At 41.1% G+C, this 23,921-nt stretch overlaps 1 protein-coding gene across 2 annotated transcripts in view; it reads right to left on the bottom strand.

The window, feature by feature from the left end:
* Positions 1-13,139: 13,139 nt before the first annotated feature.
* Positions 13,140-23,921, bottom strand: part of LOC134678967 (tyrosine-protein phosphatase non-receptor type 61F-like) — a 70,077-nt gene continuing 59,295 nt past the window's right edge. Inside the window, exons 10-11 of one of the 2 annotated variants that reach the window (XM_063537724.1) lie at positions 13,841-13,892; positions 13,143-13,657 (exon numbers count right to left, since the gene is read on the bottom strand). In XM_063537724.1, coding sequence (XP_063393794.1) covers positions 13,841-13,892 — 52 coding nt within the window. In that variant the 3' untranslated portion in view covers positions 13,143-13,657. Of the gene's footprint in view, positions 13,893-23,921 lie in introns of both variants that reach the window. The other variant, XM_063537725.1, reaches the window with a different exon arrangement.

A 23,921-nucleotide genomic window follows, 5' to 3' on the forward strand; every position in this document is an offset into this window, starting at 1 on the left:
GTTTATACATTATTTTTTTAATATAGTGAGGATGTCTTGATAGTAGTTGATAGTTCCTGGCTAATGAAGGAAAACATGCTATTTCCAAGATCGCCTTTTCATTTTGCACAATACCTAAAAAAACCTAGAGTAAGTGCCACACTGACTATTCGGCAACCAAAAGAGTAACCGGTCGATACCACCGGTGACCAGAGAGTTGGCAGCTTTCTCTCGCAGCGCATCAGTATTGCGATTCAGCGAGGGAATGCTGCCAGCATCTTTGGCACAATGCCGTGGGGGCCTTATTTAGATTTATTTTAATTTAGATTAGTTTAGTTTTTAACTTTAGTTTTTAATTTTAGATAGTAATGTAGTTTACAATTTTGTTTAATTTATTGTGTTATAATATAATAAAATTGCTTAAGTTAAAAAAAAAGAATAATAATCTTATACCTTTAAACGAGAAGTTCTTATACCGGGTGTGGACTGTAACACGAGCAAATAATTGAAACATAGATTGTACTCCTGAAACGGTGACACTTTTGTTCAACAACTTTTAAAAATTATGAAGTATTTAGGCTCCCTATTTTTCATACAAAATAAATATTATCTTCAATGGACGCCATCGCCATGCCATGTCATTTGTGATTGACGTTGCTTGTCACGCCTTAAACATAACAAAATTCGCAATACATTGCGTATTAGAATAAACTTTAAAGTTTATTAAAAATCAAACCACAAGTTATTTTTAAAAGTCGCTGAACAAATGTTGGTCTATATGAGGAGTATAGCCTGCAGTTGAATTTTTAGCTCATATTACAGGCCACACCCCGGTATATTTATTCATACCTATGCATATACAGGGTGTCCCACGGCTATGCCACAAGGAGGGAAAGTGCCTTGAATATTGAAGATGGAACATTTTACTGAAAGAAGACATTATTTTAATTTGAAATGGTTGAACCGGGAATTGAACCGGCTACACGAGAAAAAAAATACCCTGTAACTTTATCATACCAATCGAAAGGCTTCATCATAAGGATTATTTTTTGCTAACTAACATAGTGTCAGAAATAAAAGGAAGAACATGAATTTCAACATTTTTAATTCAAAGTTAATCAATTTAATTTATCAAATACTCAAAAGGAGTCCCATTCTGTTGAATACAAAGTCGCACTCTTTTGACTATTTCGCTCTCTGTCGATTTTTTGATCATATTGTGGTGGATATTTAGAATAATACGTCTAAGTTCTGCTTCTAGCTCGTGGACACTTTCATACTAATCCAGTGAAATTGTAGAATTTTGTAACGTGGCTCTTTCCCGGTTCAACCATGTAATTATTTAAAAATTTATGAATGCAGTTTAAATTGTTTTTCAAATTAAAATAACGTCTTCTTTCAGTAAAATGTTCTGTCTACAATATTCAGGGTGCTTTCCCTCCATGTGGCATAGCCGTGGGACACCCTGTATGTTTTAGGGATCTCGAGAACGGTTCTAACGATTTCGATGAAATTTGCTATAGGGAGGTTTTCGGGGGCGAAAAATCGATCTAGCTTGGTCTTATCTCTAGGAAAATGTGCATTTTCGAATTTTTATGTTTTCTGAGCTTTGGTCGGTCTCCCGGATATTTACATATTATACATTAGGTATTGTCACTGCTTATTATCCTACCGTCAGGGCTACATCTACACAACTGCACATTAGGTATTGTCACTGCTTATTATCCTACCGTCAGGGCTACATCTACACAACTGCACATTAGGTATTGTCACTGCTTATTATCCTACCGTCAGGGCTACATCTACACAACTGCACATTAGGTATTGTCACTGCTTATAGAGCTCGGCGGGGGTGAGCCGTTTTCAGAGTTTGCACAACATGGACATGCCTTGTCATTAGAGGGTATATGTGAGGTAATTTAATAACTAAAGAAATTATTTTATTTAGGCTGCCTTTCCGCTACGATCTTTACGTCGCCATTAAATCAAATGAATTTTATAGCAAGCTTTTTTAGTAAACCTCTTCAAATAATATGTATATCCATCCATATGCTATTAATGCTATTATTAAAGTTTATTTGTACATAAGGCATTGTCATTTTAGTTTATTTATAATTAATAAAGTGTTTTTTAAATATTTCTTTCTAAGATGTATCTATATTAATATCGACACTTGACATAAGTGACGTCAAAATGGCTCACCCCTGCCGAGCTCTGTATAAACTTATTATCCTACCGTCAGGGCTACATCTACACAACTGCACATTAGGTATTGTCACTGCTTATTATCCTATCGTCATACTGGAGTCAGTTATGTAACGCTGCCATACATGACCCAAAAATTTTTTATTAAGCTATGAGCTTCATCACATCTGATATTTGAGTAATTCTAAGCATTTCTAGCCTGAAGTGGGGGGGGAGGATTGGGTACAAAGACGGCCGCCATCCGTCATCTTTAAAAAAAATCTACTCTGATCCTGGTGGGTACTAGGGCAAGTTTGGTATCATTTTCGTATAAACCAAAGACGTAGAATTCATTGCTGATATTTGTTTTTTCAATTTCATAGTAATTTTACAAGAAAAACGTAAAAAGGTGAAAAATTTGGTTGGACATTTTTGCTACGCGGAGCCGAAACTACAAAAGATAGAAAGTTGAAATTTGCACACTAGATTACATTTATAAAGTGTACAAGAGATAAGAAGCGATTTTGAGAAATTCAACCCCTAAGGGGGTTAAAAAGGGGATGAAAGTTTGTATGGGGTTCAAGTTTTATTTTAAGCTAGGAATTTGAAACTTCGTAAAACGATATATTATTAAAATACAAGAAAACTAATTTCAGCGTTTTTGAAAATTCATCCCCTAAGGTGGTGAAAAAGGAGTTGAAAGTTTGTATGGATATCAAAAAAATTTTCGAACGCGGGACTTGAATCTTTGTATTTGGGGATATTATTAAAAGACAGGAAAAGTAATTTCAGCGTTTTGTAAAATTCATCCCCTAACAGGGTTAAAAAGGGGTTGAAAGTTTGAATCCATTACAAATCCGAGTAGACACACATTTCTTATTGCCTCCCAGGCTTGAAATGCTTAGAATTACTCAAGGAACATATGTGATGAAGCTCATAGCTTAATAAAAATTTTTTGGGTCAACTTTATAACTGCTTCCGCTATCAGGGCTACATCTACACAACTGGCAATAAGAAAATACTCTTTCTTATAAACAAGATTACGGAAGAAGTGAGAACAATATTCTTAAAGATGGGCACTAGAAAATTAGGTACAATAAAGGAGTGAAACTGTAATTTACAACACCATCATGATTGCGCTTTTATTGGGTGCGAACTCTTTTCCTGGATTTTCGCGGACCAGAATACCGATGATATTTGTAACTTGATTTAGACGTTGCTATCATTTTCAATCCACAAAGAAATAAAATTCACAAGTCACATTATATAAGTAAATGTGAAAAAGTATTGCATCTTTTGATGATCTAATTTTGACACCATATCGATGACGAAATGATATCTTGTCTTTTGTTATCATTCCTGCGTACATATCATCGTACTTGTCCGTACATGTATAAACGCGAGCTTGAAGTACGGGCAAATGATACTAGTTCCCAGTATTCTTTATTGTCAATAAATCATTTCAAACGTCCTCGACATAAATTAATAAGCAAGTGGTTAAGGGACTAACGTTTGTTATTCTAAGCAATATTTATAAAATAAAGCTTACCCAGAAACAAGACTACAGTTTTTAAATAAATATTCGTTTTGAATGTTCATTTTCTGTTTTGTACGCGGATCTTACTTGTAGAACCAACCGTAAGAGCCTGTCACTTATTTTTGCGGCTTTCGAAGAGTAACATATTATTGCAGGTGACTGTACCTACTTGCACAAGCCATAAAAAGGTCAAATACAGCGTTGTCTGAATAAAAGATTTGCTTTGGCAGAATGAATCTTTGTGTTCAGTCCTACTTGTATTATTTATGAAGTGGAGCCACCCAGATTTATGATGCAGGTGGGGAGGTAAGGGGGTTTTGAGGCTCTTGTGGTTCATAATTGTTTAAGATTAGGTTCTAAGTCAAGTTTGGTATCATTTTCGACTAAAACAAATATGTAGTCATAGATTTCATCTAAATCGGTTCAGCGGTTATTGATTTCCCATACAAACTTCCACCTCGCTTTTCACATTTCCAAGGAATGATTTTTGAAACAGGTTAATTCCTTGCGTCCAAAGGAAATCTTTTGCTCACGCAACGCCGTGTTTTACGAGATACAGATACGAACTAAAGCTACTATTGAACTTCATTGTCGAATTGAATTCTTATTTTAACTTCATAATACATATAATTTTGGCCCAGATTTAATCTTAGTTTGGTCATTATTTGGTCAGTATATTTTGCCGGGCCAATATACGAGACATGCAACAGAAGTAAAGTCAAATCGAGATCAAATGATAAATGCTACGAATGCATATATATTTCTCCACTCTGCTATATTAATTTCATAATGCCCCGTCTAAGTGTCGATTCGGTCAACAAAGAACAGTTCCAAAAAGTTTATTTGCTCGAGATCTGCTTATCCTCGGCCATGGGGACTGGCGAGAGCTATCGCAAGACCGAGAAACATGGTGTGATCTTTTCTCGGAGGCCAGGATTCACATAACCGTAGTAAGTAATGTTAGTATTCAGAAAGGGAAATGGGGAGTACGTACGTTTTTTACCAAAAGGCGATTTATGGGCGGTGGTCGTCCATATTCGTCTTAAGGCGGAAATTAATCTAATGAACGTTTTTGCAATTAGGCTTATACAAATAAATAATAATTTTATGTTGAAACGAGTTTTAAATAAATAACTACGTAGATGAAAAAGTATAATTTTGCCTTTTATCAAATCACATTTTTTCAGATATTTTGCGTATTAAGCTATCCAAATAACGGGTACAAATAAGAAATTCCTATCACAATTTTATGAACCCTGGCAGGGTTAAATTGACACACTATTTCATTTACGCGAGCGGAGCTGCGGGCCCGTCTAGTCATATATATAAAATTGAAAAACCAGAACGGGATAAAAAACGAGCGAAGAAGAGAGATGGCGCCTTACAAATTTTTTTAAATTTTTTTGACACGTATCTCGAATACAACGCACGTATGATAAGAAAAAACTGTTTAAATCTATTATCTACATATGAGAATAAAACTAGATCATAAAAACTATCGCTTTCGATGCGTATTTAATTTACAATAAGCAAAAGAAATTTCCATAACATTCTTCATTTTACGACTATCGTCCATTTTCGGAAACTCTCGGTTGCTTTCGTTTTGAACTTCAAATAACCAAAATTATGTTTGTTATGTTGGTATGCAGTGATTTCGGCCCTTTTTACACGACTGCCCAAACAAAAAGAGTGTATTGTTTTCAGCGTTCATGTTTGTATGTATGTGAGTTTCTTTATTCCACCATAACTTCTGAATGCCTTAACCGATTTAGATGTATGATACATCATTAGAATCCTTACGTCATCCCGACTAACATAGGCTATGTGACGTTATTATAAAACCAATATGGCGGACGTAATACACAAAATTGCGTCACGTTTAGAAAAAAAATCTTGCAATCCTATCGAGTGGGGTCTCAAAATGAAGAGCCTTGAAAGACGATTTAAAATATATATGCAGCATACGCGTTTAAGTCTTATTTTGGTTAAATAAGGATTTACAAAATGTGCTAAGAAAAATAAATCCTTCTATCTACTTTAGTGAGCTATCAAATGAAAGGGTATTGACTGCTGATCATAAAAATATATACAAATCATCTATATGATTTGTATATATTTTTATAAGGTAAAAGGAACTAAACACAAACATGTTCTAAATCGCCCTATTGAAATCTAAACCTGTGAACCTCGATTTAAGCGGTAGGGTTAGAATAATTTATGGCTTATTGCATGCTTATATTTCTTGTGAATAAAATCGTACTTGACTACTAATTCAACCCGACTGTAAAAAAACAGATTTTGATTTAACACGTGCGTAGGTAGGTAGGTACATGCAAACCTCAATCATTTCTTCTTAACTTTAGTACTAAACTAATTTTCATAATAATAAGAAGTATTTAAGTGACAATGATTATACATATTATGTCTTTCTATACTTGTATAGGTCGACTGTAACAATAGAAGTGTATTGTCATTCTATGTCTGAACACCAAATTAAAGGCGCACCAAAGGTAAACTTCGCGTAGGGCCGAAAGCCCGAAGTGTCCAAAAGAGGCGTACCTACCTTTAGTATAATATTGTACGCTTACCAAAGCCGAGTGCCTTCGGCGCCCTCATACTCAAAACGTTGGGCGCAGCCCCACGTACGTTGCGCGCTGTACGCTTACCAATCCCGGGCGCCTCCAGCACCCTCATACTAAGAGTGTCGGGCGTAGGTAGTCCGACGTACGTGGCGCGCTGTATGTGTTCCTAAACCGGGCGCCCTCGGCGCCCTCATACTTAAAGCGTCGGGCGTACCCCGACCTACGTGGCGCGCCGGACGCGTTCCAAAACCGGGCGCCTTCGGCGCCCTCATACTAAAAGTGTCGGGCATAGCCCGACGTACGTGGCGCGCCGTACGCGTTGCAAAACCGGGCGCCTTCGGCGCCCTCATACTAAGAGTGTCGGGCGTAGGTAGTCCGACGTACGTGGCGCGCTGTATGTGTTCCTAAACCGGGCGCCCTCGGCGCCCTCATACTAAAAGCGTCGGGCGTAGCCCGACCTACGTGGCGCGCCGGACGCGTTCCAAAACCGTGCGCCTTCGGCGCCCCCATACTAAAAGTGTCGGGCGTAGCCCGACGTACGTGGCGCGGTGTACGCGTTTCAAAACCGGGCGCCATCGGCGCCCTCATCCTAAAAGAGTCGGGCGTAGCCCGACGTACAAGACACGCTGTACGCGTTCCAAAGCCGGGCGCCTTCATACTTAAATTGTCGGGCGTAGCCCGACCTACGTGGCGCGCCGTACGCGTTGCAAAACCGGGTGCCTTCGACTTTCTCATACTAAAAGAGTCGAACGTAGCCCAACGTACGTGGCGCGCTGCACGCGGTCCAAAATTATGAGTCTTTATTTGGACCTTCAAACCCTCATGGCCATTATAATTAAAAACTAGATTTTGCCCTGTGCGCGGGGCCCGAGGGCCCCGCGGTACGCGTGTTGTTTCCGTTTCTGTGAGGGTCGCAGTTCTAACCCAACCTAACCCTATTTTTTGGTAGCAGTCCGTTTCTATTAGGGTCGCAGTTCTAACCTAACCTAACCCACTTTTATGGTAGCCGTCCGTTTCTGTGAGGGTCGCAGTTCTAACCTAACCTAACCCACCTTTCTGGTAGTAGTTTGTTCCTGTGAGGGTCGCAGTTCTAACCTAACCTAACCCACATTGTTGGTAGCAGTCCATTCCTGCTGTTGTTATTGTTGTGTAGTAGTTTTTTTTCCAAAGGGAGAAATAAATAAAGTTGTACTTTTGCTAGAAAGAAAAGATCCGCGTGCGAGCACTTCATTCCTGCAGCTCGGCCTTCGGCCTCGCATGCTCGGGAAATCGAAAGGGACGCTCCGGGCCTTCGGCCCTACGCGGAGCTCGGCCTTCGGCCTTCGCTGGGTTTCGAAGCTCAGCGCCGGGCCTTCGGCCCGTCGCTTCGCTTATTAACACTTGGAGGGGCTGGTTTTGCGTTGGGACTTAAGCGGGAAGTTGGAGCTTAAACACGACCCAATAGTAAAAGTGTCTTGACAAGCTCACGTCGTTTCGCTTGTCTAAGACACTTTTCCTATTGGGTCGTGTTTAAGCTCCAACTTCCCCCTCTCGTGTGACGCTTCGGGCCTTCGGCCCTACGCGGAGCTCGGCCTTCGGCCTTCGCGAGCCTCGACGCTCCGCCGTCGGGCCTTCGGCCCGCCGGCTTCGCTTATCAAGACAGTTGACTTTGTAGAACGCTTGCAGGCACTGCATTCACGCAGCTCGGCCTTCGGCCTCGCGTTTTGGGAGTCGGGGTGGAGCTTCGGGCCTTCGGCCCTCCGCCGGGGTCGGCCTTCGGCCTCCCGGCCTGAAGCTCGCCCTTCGGGCTCGCTTAACACACTTTTTGTATAGGATTTTGCTTTGTTCGTCATTCCCGCAGCTCGGCCTTCGGCCTCGCACAAAATTACAGGGGGTGGGGCACGCTTGGACATTCGGGGTGAAGCTCCGGGCCTGACGGCCCTCCGCCGGGTCGGCCTTCGGCCTCCCAGCCTGAAGCTCGCCCTTCGGGCTCGCTTAACCTACTTGGAAATTTGAATTTGGCCCGTGTCCGCCGCCATTTTGGATTTTTCCAAAAATTTTTTCTTATGGTAATCTTGGGCCCCCAAGCTCGCCGCATGCCAAATCTCAGCGCGCTCGGACCAACTTGAAAAAAAAAAAGTCGGCCATTTTGAAAAATTTTAAATGCAGTTTGTTTTGTCTCGGGGCCCTCTATGACATTTGGTCGAGCACCCCCCACCCATCTCGCACCGTTTAAAAGTTTCCATACAAAATTAAAATGCCCTTTATTTCCGCCATCTTGGATTTTTTCCAAAAAAAATTTTTATTCGTAGGTATCTAGAGGCCTCTATCTCTCGCCATGCCAAATCTCAGCGCGCTCGGACCAACTTGAAAAAATAAAAAAAAAGTCGGCCATTTTGAATTTTTTTTAATGCAGTTTGTTTTGCCTTGGGGCGCTCTATGACATTTGGTCGAGCACCCCTCACCTATCTCGCACCGTTTAAAAGTTGCCATACAAAACAAAAGTGGCCAGTTTTCCAACAATTAGAGCATTTTTCCAAAAAATTTTTTTCGTAGGAATCTAGGGGACTCCGAAATTCCGTGACCAAAATTTCAGCGCGCTAGGACAAACTTGAAAAAATTAAAAAAAAAAGTCGGCCATTTTGAAAAAAAAATGGTGGCTTCAAAAACTGCCAGGGTCCCTCTATGACATTTGGTCGAGCACCCCCCCCCCCCCCCCCACTAAGTCTAACCGTTTAGCCGGGCCGTTCAACATTTTTCTGACCGAATCCGGTAGACCAAATGTCAGATTTTTCTGGGGGTCACCAGACCGCCCTCTATACGAAACTGTCAAAGTCTAACACCCCACGAACCTCCTTCTGGGAGACCGAGCATGTCAATTAATCAGTCGTGTTGCGGCTTTATATAATATAGACTAGTTTTGTGCGTTGTGCGCGGGGCCCGAGGGCCCCGCGGTCTTCTTGTTGTTGTTTTGTTGTTGTTTTGTTGTTGGTGCTGTTGTTTGTGCTGTTGTTTTGTTGTTGTTTGTGCTGTAGTTTTGTTTTCCAAAGCGAAAAAGAAATGAAGTTGTACTTTTGCTTGAAAGAAAAGGTCCGCATGCGAGCACTTCATTCCCGCAGCTCGGCCTTCGGCCTCGCGTGCTTGGGAAATCGAAAGGGACGCTCCGGGCCTTCGGCCCTACGCGGAGCTCGGCCTTCGGCCTTCGCTGGGTCTCGAAGCTCAGCGTCGGGCCTTCGGCCCGCCGCTTCGCTTATTAAAACACTTGGAGGATTGGTTTTGCTTTGGGGCGTAAGCGGGAAGTTGGAGCTTAAACACGACCCAATAGTAAAAGTGTCTTGACAAGCTCACGTCGGGCCTACGGCCTTCGGCCTTCGGCCCGCCGTTTCGCTTGTCTAAGACACTTTTCCTATTGGGTCGTGTTTAAGCTCCAACTTCCCCCTCTCGTGTGACGCTTCGGGCCTTCGGCCCTACGCGGAGCTCGGCCTTCGGCCTTCGCGAGCCTCGACGCTCCGCCGTCGGGCCTTCGGCCCGCCGGCTTCGCTTATCAAGACAGTTGACTTTGTAGAACGCTTGCAGGAACTGCATTCACGCAGCTCGGCCTTCGGCCTCGCGTTTTGGGAGTCGGGGTGGAGGCTCCGGGCCTTCGGCCCTCCGCCGGGGTCGGCCTTCGGCCTCCCGGCCTGAAGCTCGCCCTTTGGGCTCGCTTAACACAGTTTTTGTATAGGAATTTGCTTTGTTCGTCATTCCCGCAGCTCGGCCTTCGGCCTCGCCCAAAATTACTGGGGGTAGAGCACGCTTGGATATTCGGGATGAAGCTCCGGGCCTGACGGCCCTTCGCGAGGTCGGCCTTCGGCCTCCCAGCCTGAAGCTCGCCCTTCGGGCTCGCTTAACCTACTTAGAAATTTGAATTTGGCCCGTGTCCGCCGCCATTTTGGATTTTTCCAAAAATTTTTTTTCACACGGTAATCTTGGGCCCCCAAGCTCGCCGTATACCAAATCTCAGCGCGCTCAGACCAACTTGAAAAAATTAAAAAAAAAAAGTCGGCCATTTTGAAAATTTTTAAATGCAGTTTGTTTTGTCTCGGGGCCCTCTATGACATTTGGTCGAGCACCCCCCATCCATCTCGCACCGTTTAAAAGTTTCCATACAAAATTAAAATGCCCATTATTTCCGCCATCTTGGATTTTTTCCAAAAATTTTTTTATTCGTAGGTATCTAGAGGCCTCTATCTCTCGCCATGCCAAATCTCAGCGCGCTCGGACCAACTTGAAAAAATTAAAAAAAAAAAGTCGGCCATTTTGAATTTTTTTTAATGCAGTTTGTTTTGCCTCGAGGCCCTCTATGACATTTGGTCGAGCACCCCCCACCTATCTCGCACCGTTTAAAAGTTGCCATACAAAACAAAAGTGGCCAGTTTTCCAACAATTAGAGCATTTTTCCAAAAAAATTTTTTTCCTAGGAATCTAGGAGCCTATGAGATTCTGTGACCAAAATTTCAGCGCGCTAGGACAAACTTGAAAAAATTTAAAAAAAAAAGTCGGCCATTTTGAAAAAAAAATGGTGGCTTCAAAAACTGCCAGGGTCCCTCTATGACATTTGGTCGAGCACCCCCCACCTACCTCCCACCGTTTGGCCGGGCCGTCGTACATTTTTCTGACCGGAAGCGGTAGACCAAAAGTCGGATTTTTCTGGAGGTCACCAGACCGCCCTCTATACGACCGTACCAAACTCGAATACCCCACGAACCTCCTTCTGGGAGAACAATCATGTCAATCAATCAGTCGGGTTGCGGCTTTATATAATATAGATTTATTTATACTTCTTTCTAAGAAGTTATATTTAAAAATGTCGAATATCCCAAATTGTGAACACATCCACATATTGACGACCGGTCTGGCCTAGTGGGTAGTGACCCTGCCTGCGAAGCCGATGGTCCTGGGTTCGAATCCCAGTAAGGGCATTTATTTGTGTGATGAACACTAATATTTGTTCCTGAGTCATGGGTGTTTTCTATGTATATAAGTATGTATTTATCTATATAAGTATGTATATCGTCACCTAGCACCCATAGTACAAGCTTTGCTTAGTTTGGGGCTAGGTTGATCTGTGTAAGATGTCCCCAATATTTATTTATTATTTATTTATTTATTTATATTGTCCACAGAAAAGAAGCCCGGACGTATTCCGGAACGGTGAGCTTAATTAAAAGGTCCCAGTTCCAGAAGCTAATATCCACATAAAAAAAACTTCGTGGACAAACTAAATGGCCGGGGGAAATCTATATACCTACCTTAAATCATAGTTTTATACTTCGTTTTTTCACTAAGCTGTTTAAAATAAAATAATTAATTAAAAAATTAAAAACACGACTGCTGAATTTTAAAGCGAACTGAAAAGCTAAAAATAATGTTCATTCCTTAGTTAAATAACTTTATGAATCTAAATACCTACATTCGGGAAAATGACAATTCGGGAACTGTTTTCTCGCGTAATACGAGACGACTCGACCAGGTATAGTACATTTCGATGCTAGTGCGGAAGGTATGTCATTACTTCACGAGTACCGAGATATCTTGCCACGAGCCGCAGGCGAGTGGCAAGACTCGGGACGAGTGAAGAATGACATTTCCGCACGTGTATCGAAGGACTTTTTTTAATACAGTTGCGAAAAAATAAGAAAAACATTGTTAATCGTACACTAAACAAAAGTGGTAACAGTGACAGCTCGGTTAGACGTAGTCTTTAAGTATATTATATCTATGGGCGTTTGGCAGCTATTCCGTTCCATTCAGTCAACTTATTAAGAACGGAATTTTCAATATTGAATATTAAAAAATAAACGTGTTATAATGATGAAGAGGTAAGTAATTAAATATGTAATATTTTTCGTATTCTTACATTAACGGTAGGTTTTTATGCTGATTACGACGTTTAAAGGAAACTAATATTAACACTCATCAATAAGTAGTCGTGAATTGGAACCAGTATAAATTTAAAAAAATTGGAAAAGTAAAAAGCACTAGTTCGAGATAACCAACTTTCCGCACGCTAAACAGCTACGTAAAGTAGCACTTTTTGAGCAACTGTATTAAAAAGATTTTAGTAGATACCACTTTTGTTTAGTGTACGATTAACAATGTTTTTCTTATTTTTTCGCAACTGTATTAAAAAACGTCGTTCGATACACGTGCGGAAATGTCATTCTTCACTCATCCACTTCATATCTCGGTACTCGTGAAGTAATACCATACCTTCCGCACTAGCATCGAAATGTACTATTCTTCTTGCTGAAAGTCACCATCAGATATATCGGAGAGGATGAGGTATTCACAAATATCTGAACCATGTAAATTATGTATAATGTAATTAAAGTGCATGTTCAGATATTTTTGAGCGACCTTGGTGGCTACGATATATATCTAATGGCGACTACACATTCATAAAGCAAATGTACAGTCAGTATGAAATAGATAGTGACGGCTAAAGTAGCCAAATATATCGTAATATAACTTTGTTGCCATAGATATAAGGATGTGTTTCGATATAACTATTTGGCGATATATTTGGGTATTGAAGAGACCAAAGCGGCTGAGCTTCCGTGGCTCGGACACAGAGAGAATGGGAGAGGATCGTGCCGTGAAGAGAGCGTACTTGGGACAACGAAATGAGAGACACCCGATTGGACATCTCCGGAAAGGAAAATGGGGACTATTACCTACGTTTGTATGAAAAGGCGATTTATGGGCGGTGGTCGTCCACATTCATTTTAAGGCGGAAATTAATCTAATGAACGTTTTTGATGACTGGACTGATATGAGCTTATAAAAATAAATAATAATTTAAAAAAATACAATCTTGCCTTTTTTCAAATGACATTATTTATTGAGAAATATGCGAATTAAGTTATCCAAATAACGGTTACAAATAAGAAGTCCCTATCACAGAGTTATGAACCCTGGCAGGGTTGAATACATAATATTAAATGTCGATATTTAACTAAACATAAGACAAACTCTTTATCTTTTTACGCGAGCGGAGCCGCGGGCCCGCCTAGTATTATATACAACTAGACTTTCATTATTAGTATTAGAGTGATTTCCAAGTTTTTTAAAGTACAAAATACTTTTTGTAGAACTTACTTTGTTTGGTCTTTTACTCAAAATCATTAGCTAATCTAGTCGACAAAAAAAGTCTCAAATTTTAATTTTCGTATCATCACTATAGGACCTATAGGTGCTTAGAAGGTGGGCGTGGCCGTGACGCGAGGTACTTCAATATCTTGGTCCAACGCAATGGACATTGGACAGGTGGAATACCACCGTAAGTTGTCTACCGTTGTCCCGTACGATCGCGAATGCTCTGATAATTTTGCAGGTGTATAGGGGGTTTCTTTTTCTGTAACAAATGGTCAAAATGTACCCAGATAAATAACCATCGGCTTTAAAAAAAGTTTTATTACACTAACTAAAATTTGTTTGTTCGGGAAATGCTTCTGATTGTGAGTAGTTAAATCCAAAAGCAAGTTTTGACACATGAAATGTTTTGTACTAAAAGTTTGGAAATACAATATTAATTTACCTAATCTGCCTCAGTGTTCCGGTCCCTTTTTAGCGTTTCCTCCGATTTAAACCTGAAATAACAAACCGACTGTCAAGACCCTGCTCTTCATTTATAATAAATTATTTTTGTTAAAATTAGTTTAGTTTATAAACCAGACTTAGGTAGTTGTAAGTTGTGAATACAAATTCAGTTAAACACTAAGACAGATTGTTCTTAGTCTACTAGTGGGCAAAGTATAATATACTTGAACCTGAACGGGATATGAAGTGGAGGGGAGAAAACTACCCCCATTATTGAAAGAGTTTATTCAATGTTTTGGGGCAATCCTAAATAAAATACCTACATACTTTGCAACGTAAACCGATGCTTCAGTCTCAAAGAAAGCAAAGATCTATTGTTTGTGTAAGATGGGGAAACTACTTACGTGCATCTAATTTATCAGCTCAACTTCTGTTACAACAAATAAGTGTTTGAAAAAGTCTTAAATAAAAGGAACTTGTAATGCCCAATGATCGACTTGATTAGCATAGTTTCTTAGTCTATATTAGAACAGTCGTGGTACAATCATTCATTAGATTTATTCATTACAGGTAACATTTTTAATTTAAAACGATTTTAGACGGCGGTGCCGCGAAATTCGATAGAATTAGACCAAGAGACGTCTGCAACGATTTTGAGAGCACACGCAATGAAAGTGTTACTTTAAATGTCAAACTTCTATAAAATTATGACTTAATAATAACACATGCACTGCGTGTGCTATCAAAATCGTAGTAGGCTTATCTTTAACTGTGTTTGTGGTAGATGTCGCTGAGCGCCTCGCGAGGGCTAAGAGTCCGTATAAGCTAACGTTGCACTGGCTCGAACAGATCAAGGTTAGGCATTGCAATGTCGTGCAGAGTTAGCTTGGACCGACACTAGTTGAGTTTAAATCCCGATAGGAACATAAAATGGTAATGTAGCATAATTAGTAAAATCAAATATCCTGAATACGAAATTCCTAAAAACAGAACATCAAAAATCAAAGATGTCTAATGAATGAAATTCCTAAAGATGCATGTCCTAATACAGTCAGCAGCAGATATACCTGAGCAGGCAAGGTGTCCAAGAAAACATATACACTTCAATCGTCACAAAAATAAGGACATCTAAGTTGTCATTTTCACGTAGGCTTTCAGTTCGTCACATATACCTTAACTTCTGAGTTTTTCTTTAACACATACACCCTTATTTAATCACAATGACAATAACGGTTAAAATGTCAGTGGTAACTAAGCACTCAAATTCAAGCTGCTGTCATTAATACCTACACGCACTGCCAATCACGTACGTCAGCAGCCAGGGTGCCACCAGTTGCTAAGCAGTTGTTATTTCAATGGTAACTAAGCATCAACATTTTATCTGTTTAACTTTTAAATAAATACTGTAACACTACGAATTGACACCTCCTTTCTTAAAGAAGTATTTTATCGTTAAGTGTCAAACTTAGACAATAAATAAGTAGGTTCTACGAGAACGATCGGTTTTTTAATTTTAACTGTCATATGCGGCTGTTCTTCCAAACAGTAGAGCATATTATATACCTCTTATATACCTATGTTAATATATTTATTTAGCCCGCTTATTGTACTAAAACATACTATACAGGGTGGCCACAGGTTGGCCCATTTAGATCGGCCAGTATGGGAAAATCTGATACTATAAGATATACACCGATCTTTTCTTAGGAATCATGTCATCGATTTAAGTAACACGAAACACTGCATTCATACATTAAAAAAAAATGTGTACTCAGCTCGGGAATCAAACCCCGAACGTTTTGAAAAATAAAACTAAGACTATTTCTATTTAGATATCGATTGTGTAGGTCTTAAGCAATAAATGTTACTATGAAACATGATGTCTATTAATAAAATGCATTGTTTTCATGTCCTTTAATTTCATCTAGTAAGTTTTCGAAGATTTTTAGGGTTTTTAGGGTTCCGTACCCAAAGGGTAAAACGGGACCCTATTACTAAGACTCTGCTATCCGTCCGTCCGTCCATCCATCCGACCGTCCGTCCGTCTGTCACCAGGCTGTATCTCACGAACCGTGATAGCTAGATAGTTGAAATTTTCACAGATGATGTATTTCTGTTGCCGCTATAACAACAAATACTAAAAACAGAATAAAATAAAGATTTAACTGGGGCTCCCATACAACGAACGTGATTTTTGACCGAAGTTAAGCAACGTCGGGCGGGGTCAGTACTTGGATGGGTGACCGTTTTTTTTTTGCCTTTTTTTGCATTATGGTACGGAACCCTTCGTGCGCGAGTCCGACTCGCACTTGCCCGGTTTTTATTTTCAATACATTTTACATACATTTTTTTTTTAATGTATGAATGCAGTTTTTCTTGTTACTAAAATCGATGACATGGTTCCTAAGAAGAGATCGGTGTATGTCTTATAGTTTTAGATTTTCCCATACTGACCGATCTAAATGGGCCAACCTGTGTAGTACCTAACTAAAATACGATGCCCCGAATCGATCAAAGAACGAAGGAGAAAATAATTGTATCCAACCTAGCAGTAGGTAAATATCAAATGGCATTCCGCACAGGAGTAATCTAAGTAACGCTTACTGCGGGTTCAAACCTACAAAGTCCTGATAGAAAGTCGTACATATTACGCTACATCTGACATATCTTCAAAAAATATATAAACTAATGCGAAATTAACATAAAACCTGAAGACACAAATTAATAATAAAAATGAAACCCAAAAGAAATAAAAAGCTGTAATCTCTAGGTGCGTACGACTGAGATTTGAACCCGCGGTCTCTACTTTGAAAAGCAAACGCCTGTTACTGAGACCACAACGTGCCTTGACAATTGGCTCTAAATTCGGCTTCAGTTAGATTTTGCTATGTGTCATTCGTCTTGACGATTCTGTTAAATATTTTTCCATATTGTTCAGATATATTTGACACGTTGGCCGCTTAGATACCATTGGTTTTTTGACAGCTAAGGTATCAATGACTTGTTGTAAGTGTAGAAATTAATGAATAGCGACTGTTAACATATTTGTGACTCGTTGAGCGCTCACAAGTAAATACTACCATGACAGTCAACAACTTTTTGACAGTTTAAACGTTTACCTCTCTTTGAGCACCTGGAGTGTATAGCGACTTCTGCTGCTGACTGTACGACGGCTGATCCGAAAGTTGTTAGTTGCTCCGGCTCTACTCATGCGATTGCAATATGATGTATACCATTGGGAGGGATATTTCAATGCTACTTATGTCCATGATTTATTTTTAACTGATGTGTTTTTTTTTATTATACACCGTGTTTTTACTGAATTCCGTTAACTTCAGGGTATGGTTAAGTACGTTTAAGAGAACTAAATGGCAGCGATAATTAAAAAAAAATTGTGACGTCCTTGTGAAAACATTACACTTTGGAAAAACAGCGTAAGTAGGTTCGTTAGGTTAGGTAGCTTCAGATGCCCGAAGGGCAAACCGCCCAAAAACAGTCCGTATCTAGTTAAGTTGTGAAGGAAACATTTTTTGAAATGAAACAGTGCGGCGAGACCATGGTTTCGTACGTTACTCTTTAAACTAAGGTCAGCTAAACGTAGACAAATGTCATTAGAAACTTCGCAATTTATACATTTTAAACTGAGGTTAACTGGACGTAGAAAAAAAGGTCGTTAGTATTTTCGTGCACTAGCAGTATTGGACTTTATAACCCTATGCATTATTATTTGCGTTATTTGACATCTGTCACTCACAACAGCAATGTCTTGCACATCGAAATCACAAAGGAAAACAATTGCACTGCGAACGTTTACGTTCTACGTCTTTCTTTTTAATTTTAGGGTTGGCCGTACACCACTATTTTTTTTCCTTTTGAAGTACGGAACTCTAAAAATATACCTACTTTTTTCTCGAAAAAATTTCGCACTCGCTACGCTCGCATTGTCATTTAGGTACCTACATTATTTGGGACCCATCTGACTACATTGTGAGTTTGGGATAATCGGCGATTCTTGGGTCTTCGCGGTATTGAATCTGACTAAACTGTTCCGATCCCATGCCGAAACTCAGGATTGATACAAATCAGATACAAGCTTTTCATGACTTTCCAGCACCACAGAATGAGGGATATTGGCATACGCATCCCTACTACTGTCGTCTGCATAGCAATGATTATCATTAATATGCAGCAATGACAGCACAGAACCTAATAGCGCAACGCCAACGGTAATGGTTGGCGTTCCGCTAGGTTCCGCTAGGTCCACACTATCAGAGCAGCTACCGTCTACTGTAAGGCTCATATGCGTCTACCGGACAAAAAGCTAGCGATCCATTTGTATAGCATATTCCCTCGAGCAAACTCGATGCCATACCCGACTGAATTCCTTAGCTATACCCAGCCTGACTGCCAATGCCTCACCTTGATTCTCAATGGCCAAAACCCAACGGTACCCACCGGTCACCGTGCAGATCATCCGGCAAATATAACGAGGCCGCATCGTCATTGAGTGACAAAAACGGCCCATATAAATCTGTATCTAGAATAGTGACATTAGTGACGTCACTTTATATGCATTTTAATACGGTGTATTGTACTATAAAATTAAACGCCTCTGATTGGAAGGTACCTACGTTAAAAAATAAAAACTTTTTACAAAAAAAGAAAACCGACTTCAAAAAGGATGAAATAAAATATTATCCTTTTTAAGTCTATGCGTTACCAACTGATATGGTTGAAGTCGGTGCCAAGCCAACTTTTGAAGCATACCATGATTTTGGTGCGATTCGATAAGGATGTACGTTGGATTGCCTTACACGACGGAAATGAACGTAATGAGTAATGTGCAAAAGTGTAAACATATCTTTGACGTCGACTGTACCTAAGAACACACGATCGAACCTTCTTGGCACAGTCCGTACCATGTTTGTCGGCACGCAAGCGTGGGATTGGGTCTGAAGTTATTTGCCGTCCCTTATTCAGAGGACTACATTTCAAAATATAAAACAATTCAAGGAATTCACTTTCTTGCCAAATTTCACCAAAAGCGGTTCAGTTGTTTAGCCATGAAAAGGCGACAAAGAGGCAGACAGAATGACTTACACATTTACAATAGTTATTAGTACAGTTATAATAGGATTTATAGTCATAAAGCTGATTATTTTTGACGGGTAGTGTTACTACTTGGCTTGGCACCGACTTCAAACATATCAGTTGGTGACGCATAGACTTAAAAAGGATAATTTTTTATTTCATCCTTTTTGAAGTCGGTTTTCTCTTTTTTTTAAGTTTTTATTTTTCCATTTTTAGTTTTAACGCATTGTTAAGAGCGCGACACATGAATGAAAAACAACATCATGATTAACACTAAATTCGTGTAACCTACTTTAATAAATATGTAATCAGGAAATTTCTCGAGTCCGTCTGGGAAATTATAATTCCTGTCACGCTAAATCCATCCTCCGCCCCGCCACTGACCCAAGCCCTCAATCCCCACGATCACTCTACCTCACAGCGCATCAACCCCTGATCCACGTACCCCTCGGCCCTGAACCACAAGCCCTTCAACCACCATTACCCGACCCCTTAATCCCCGACCCCTTAACTCTTAACCCTAACCCCCGATCAGTAGCCTTACTAGCTTTCCAAGAGGTTGACATTGATTTATTCGCTAGCGTGTGTGTAACTTACTTTCTTTGCATCTCGCTCGTACTGGCATATTAGTGCGAGCGTAAGTAAAAAAGTAAGTTACGAAGACGAACGACGAACTTAGCAAATATGTCAATGTCAAACTCGTGGTAAGGCTACACTTGCACTACATCAAATTGGCGGTGTTCGGAAGCAAATGCTCGAGTTACTTTGGAAAACACCGAAATCACTTTACACGTGCCTTTAAAAACTGAGGAGTTCCCTCAACTCCTCATGGATTCCATCATCAGACCAGAACCATAAATAATACGAAAACATTTTGGAGGCAACTCCTTCCAAACAAAAAAAGAATTACTCAAATCGGATCACAGGTGCCGGAGTAATCGCTGAACATACTGCATTTAAAAATCATCATCATTATCATCAAAACAATCATCATCATCAGGTCTACTTCATCAAAGTGATGGTTTTCGGGAGAAAATGCTCGAGTTGCTTAAGAAAATACCCAAATCACCATGCATGTGCCTTTAAAAATTGAGGAGTTCCCTCAATTTCTCATGGATCCCATCATCAGAACAGAACCAAATTAAAATGGGACCAACTCGGAGGTAGCTCCTTTCAAACAAAAAAAGAATTACTCAAATCGGACTACGGATGTCGGAGTAATCGGTGAACGTACAAAGAAAAAAAACTGGTCAAGTGCGAGTCGGACTCGCGTTTCAAGGGTTCCGTACATCACACAATTTTCAACAATTTTTCTTGTACGTGTAACGTGACGTGAGTGAAACGTCTTGAAAAACCCGAATGAGTCAATCAAGTTTTCAACACATGTAATATGAAGTTTTCTGGCGTGGTGGCTTTATATCTCTGCAAATATGCAAAGTAGCTTAGATAGGAAATTAAATGCCGAACAATAGTACAAGTGTCTAAATGCGAAGACTGAAGACCGAGCTCCGCCAGGCGTGTCTCACTCCGCGATTTCGTCGCTTTGCTACAGGTAGCTAAAAGTACATCCGTTCGACCCCAATTTTGGGGTTTGCCATAAGCCGCGCGTGGCGCTGTCGCCACCTAGCGGCCATATCTGTGCTGATCGTGTCAGACGCGTTTTGTTAGAGAGTGAGTCTTCTGTACCTAGTACTATTATTTATTCTGTGGCTCCGCGTAGAGCTTAAAACTCGGAGCGTCCGACGGGTCGCGCTTCCTACAACTTCCGCAAGTGTTTTAAAAGCGAAGGCCGAAGAGAGATAATACCTACAAGGTGGCCAAAAAATACGCACATTCCCGTAGCCAGGGAGGTTTTGAGATTATACCTACTGAGCAACATTTACTATGGGACCCGAAATCGCGAAAAAAAAAGTATCCTCCCATAGAAAACGGACCAGCCAAAACGTATGAAACAGCCAAATTTTTCTTCGCGATTTCGGGGTTGCACGTCGGCAACGGGAATACACTTAGTTTATTTTTTGGCCACCCTGTATAGTGCTTTTTAAAACACGTGACAATACCTAGTAACCTAATCAATCAGTACTACAAGTACCATTGCGGCTGTGTGCCAGATACAGCCTAGTCGCATTTTTTTATCTACAGTCCAACTCACGCTTGAAGCTAAAGGCACGCCTCTTCGGGACGCTTCGGGTCTTCGGCCTTATGCAGATATCGGCCTAGGGCCTTCGCAATAGCTGTCTACATCATGTTTCACTGAAAGTATTGCGGCTGTGTCCCTAAAAAAACCTAAACCGCATTTTTGTTTTTAAATCCGACTCACGCTTGACTCTAGATTTCTAATAAGTTTTCCTGTCATCTTTAGGTAAAGGACTATTTTGTGTATTTTTTTCAGAATTTTAGACTTAGTAGTTTCGGAGATAGAGGGGGGGAATGGTCATTTTTTGTCTATTTTCTTAAATAACTTCTAAAATTTTTATCGTAAATTTATAAAAAAAAATATTTGAGATTCTCACAATGAGCTCTTTCGTTTGATATGTAACACGACATAGTTTGCAAAACTTTGATTTTTAATTTTATGGTTTACCCCCCAAAAGTAGCCCCTATGTTTAAAATTCATTTGTTGACTTTACATATCCGTTTTTGGGTCACAGACTTACATATGTGTACGAAATTTCAACTTAATTGGTCCAGTAGTTTCGGAGCAAATTGGCTGTGACAGACGGACGGACAGACAGACGCACGAGTGATCCTATAAGGGTTCCGTTTTTTCCTTTTGAGGTACGGAACCCTAAAAATAGCCACAACCGAATACAGAACCTCCTCCTTCTATGAAAAGGAAGTCGGTTAAAAAAACCTATAAGCGAGGCGGATAGGGGCGGCAAAATCGGCATAGCCTACGGGCGGCAAATGTCTACATCCGGCACTGTATAATTATGTATGCCTGCACTGTTATTACTTTGACCACGGGCCGGGGGCCGGACACGCCATACATCAAAAATCGTTTGCGTATCTATGTGTGAACGGCACGTTTCACACGTCATTGTGTGAGTAAGTCGCTTACAAAGACATATATTATAATATAACTTCGTATAAGATGAATAAGATAAATTGCTTAAAGGGCCTCTGCGCTGTTGGCTTCGGCCCCACGTACCCCATGGTCCCGAGAAATGGAAAAGGCATACAAATAATAATAATTCACCCGCGGGGGCAGCTTGTGGCGAGTTGACGGTGAGTGGCGACACCGCGGACCCCTATTCCAGAGGGCCCTGTCATCTGGCCCTCGCCTCTGTGCTTGCCTTGATTGGCCGGCCAGAGTGGAGTCGCAACTGTCAGCAGAGAAGGACTATATACTGCACTTGAGAATATTGGATGTCCCCCTAAACTCTTGCATCTAGTCAAATCTTTTCATGATGACATGAAAGGCACTGTGGTTTATGACGGTAAAGCATCCCAGCAATTTGAAATGCGGAGGGGTGTACGCCAAGGCTGTGTTTTAGCACCCACACTGTTTGGTATTTTCTTCTCACTACTTTTAAAGGCTGCTTTTAGTAATAACCAACAGGGGGTGCATTTGCATACAAGAGACGACGGGAAGTTATACAACATCTCTCTCCTCAAATCAGCAAAACATCGCGAGGACTTCTTCGTCGACAGTTTCTTGTTTGCTGACGATGCAGCTTTTGTGACTAACTCCGCAGCCGAGTTGCAAAACATCATGGACAGGTTTTCCCGGGCATGCACTTTGTTCTCCATGTCCATCAATGCCAAAAAGACAGTCGTGTTAGTGCAGGGCAGTGCGGAAACACCCAAAATACTGGTGGATGGCACAGCTCTGGAAGTCGTCATAAGTTTTGCTACCTTGGGTCGACCGTGTCGAACAATCTCTCGCTTGATGCAGAGATCGATATTCGTATTGGCAAAGCGGCGACCATGTTCGGGAGGCTACGTACAAGGGTGTGGTGCAACAAACATCTCACTGTTAGAACCAAGATGATGGTATACCAGACTTGCGTTCTAAGTATACTCTTGTACGGAGCAGAAACCTGGACGACGTATGCAAAACAGGAGCGACGACTCAACACTTTTCACATGCGCTGTCTACGCAACATTTTAGGCATAACTTGGCAGGACAAAGTGACCAATCAGAGGGTTCTTGAAAAAGCACAGCTGCCCAGTCTTGCCGCTCTTCTCAAACAGAGACGCTTGCGGTGGCTGGGGCATGTGCACCTGATGGAACCCGCTAGAATACCTCGACGTGTCTTGCTTGGTGCAGTTGCGTATGCTAAAAGGAACGTGGGAAGACCGATGCTGCGCTTTAAAGATTGTGTCAAGCGAGACATGTCTGCATTTAAAATCGACCACCATGCCTGGGAAGCCTTAGCTGAAGACCGTGATGGATGGCGCAAGCGTGTTGTGGAGGGGAGAAGGCTATGCGACCAAGCCTGGTTTAATGCTTTAGATAGCAGAAGGTGTCGCAGAAAGCAAACCGGGACTGGAACCTCGGATGGCATGAGCTTTCTCTGCCAAAAATGTGGGAGGTCATGCCGCTCACGCATCGGCCTCCACAGTCACCAAACCCGGTGTCTGCACAGCAATGTATAAATCGTCTGCAATAGACGGAAAGGCCTGTGATTGATGATGATGATGACTGTGCGTGCGGCCATTGCGGGGCCCACTCAATGAGTTGGCGAGTCACCACCTGTCTTATACAATTTTGAGACTGATTGTCACGGCTGGTGTCCGCTAGTCTCTCCCATAGCCCATTATCCAGTCCATCCAACTTTCAAATCTATAGCCCATGACCTTAGTTCCCATCGCAGCACAAAAGTGCTGCACTGCAATAGTCTTTGCACCTGGCGGGGACCATCTCCGGATGTATCACATTGTGCGTTCGGGGATGGTATCCGCCACGTGTATCCCTTGCTTTTAGATTAAAGTGTCTTAAAGGGCCTCTGCGCTGTTGGCTTCGGCCCCACGTAAGCCTCCCA

This window comes from Cydia fagiglandana, chromosome Z (assembly GCF_963556715.1).
Source record: "Cydia fagiglandana chromosome Z, ilCydFagi1.1, whole genome shotgun sequence".
Taxonomy (NCBI): Eukaryota; Metazoa; Arthropoda; class Insecta; order Lepidoptera; family Tortricidae; genus Cydia; species Cydia fagiglandana.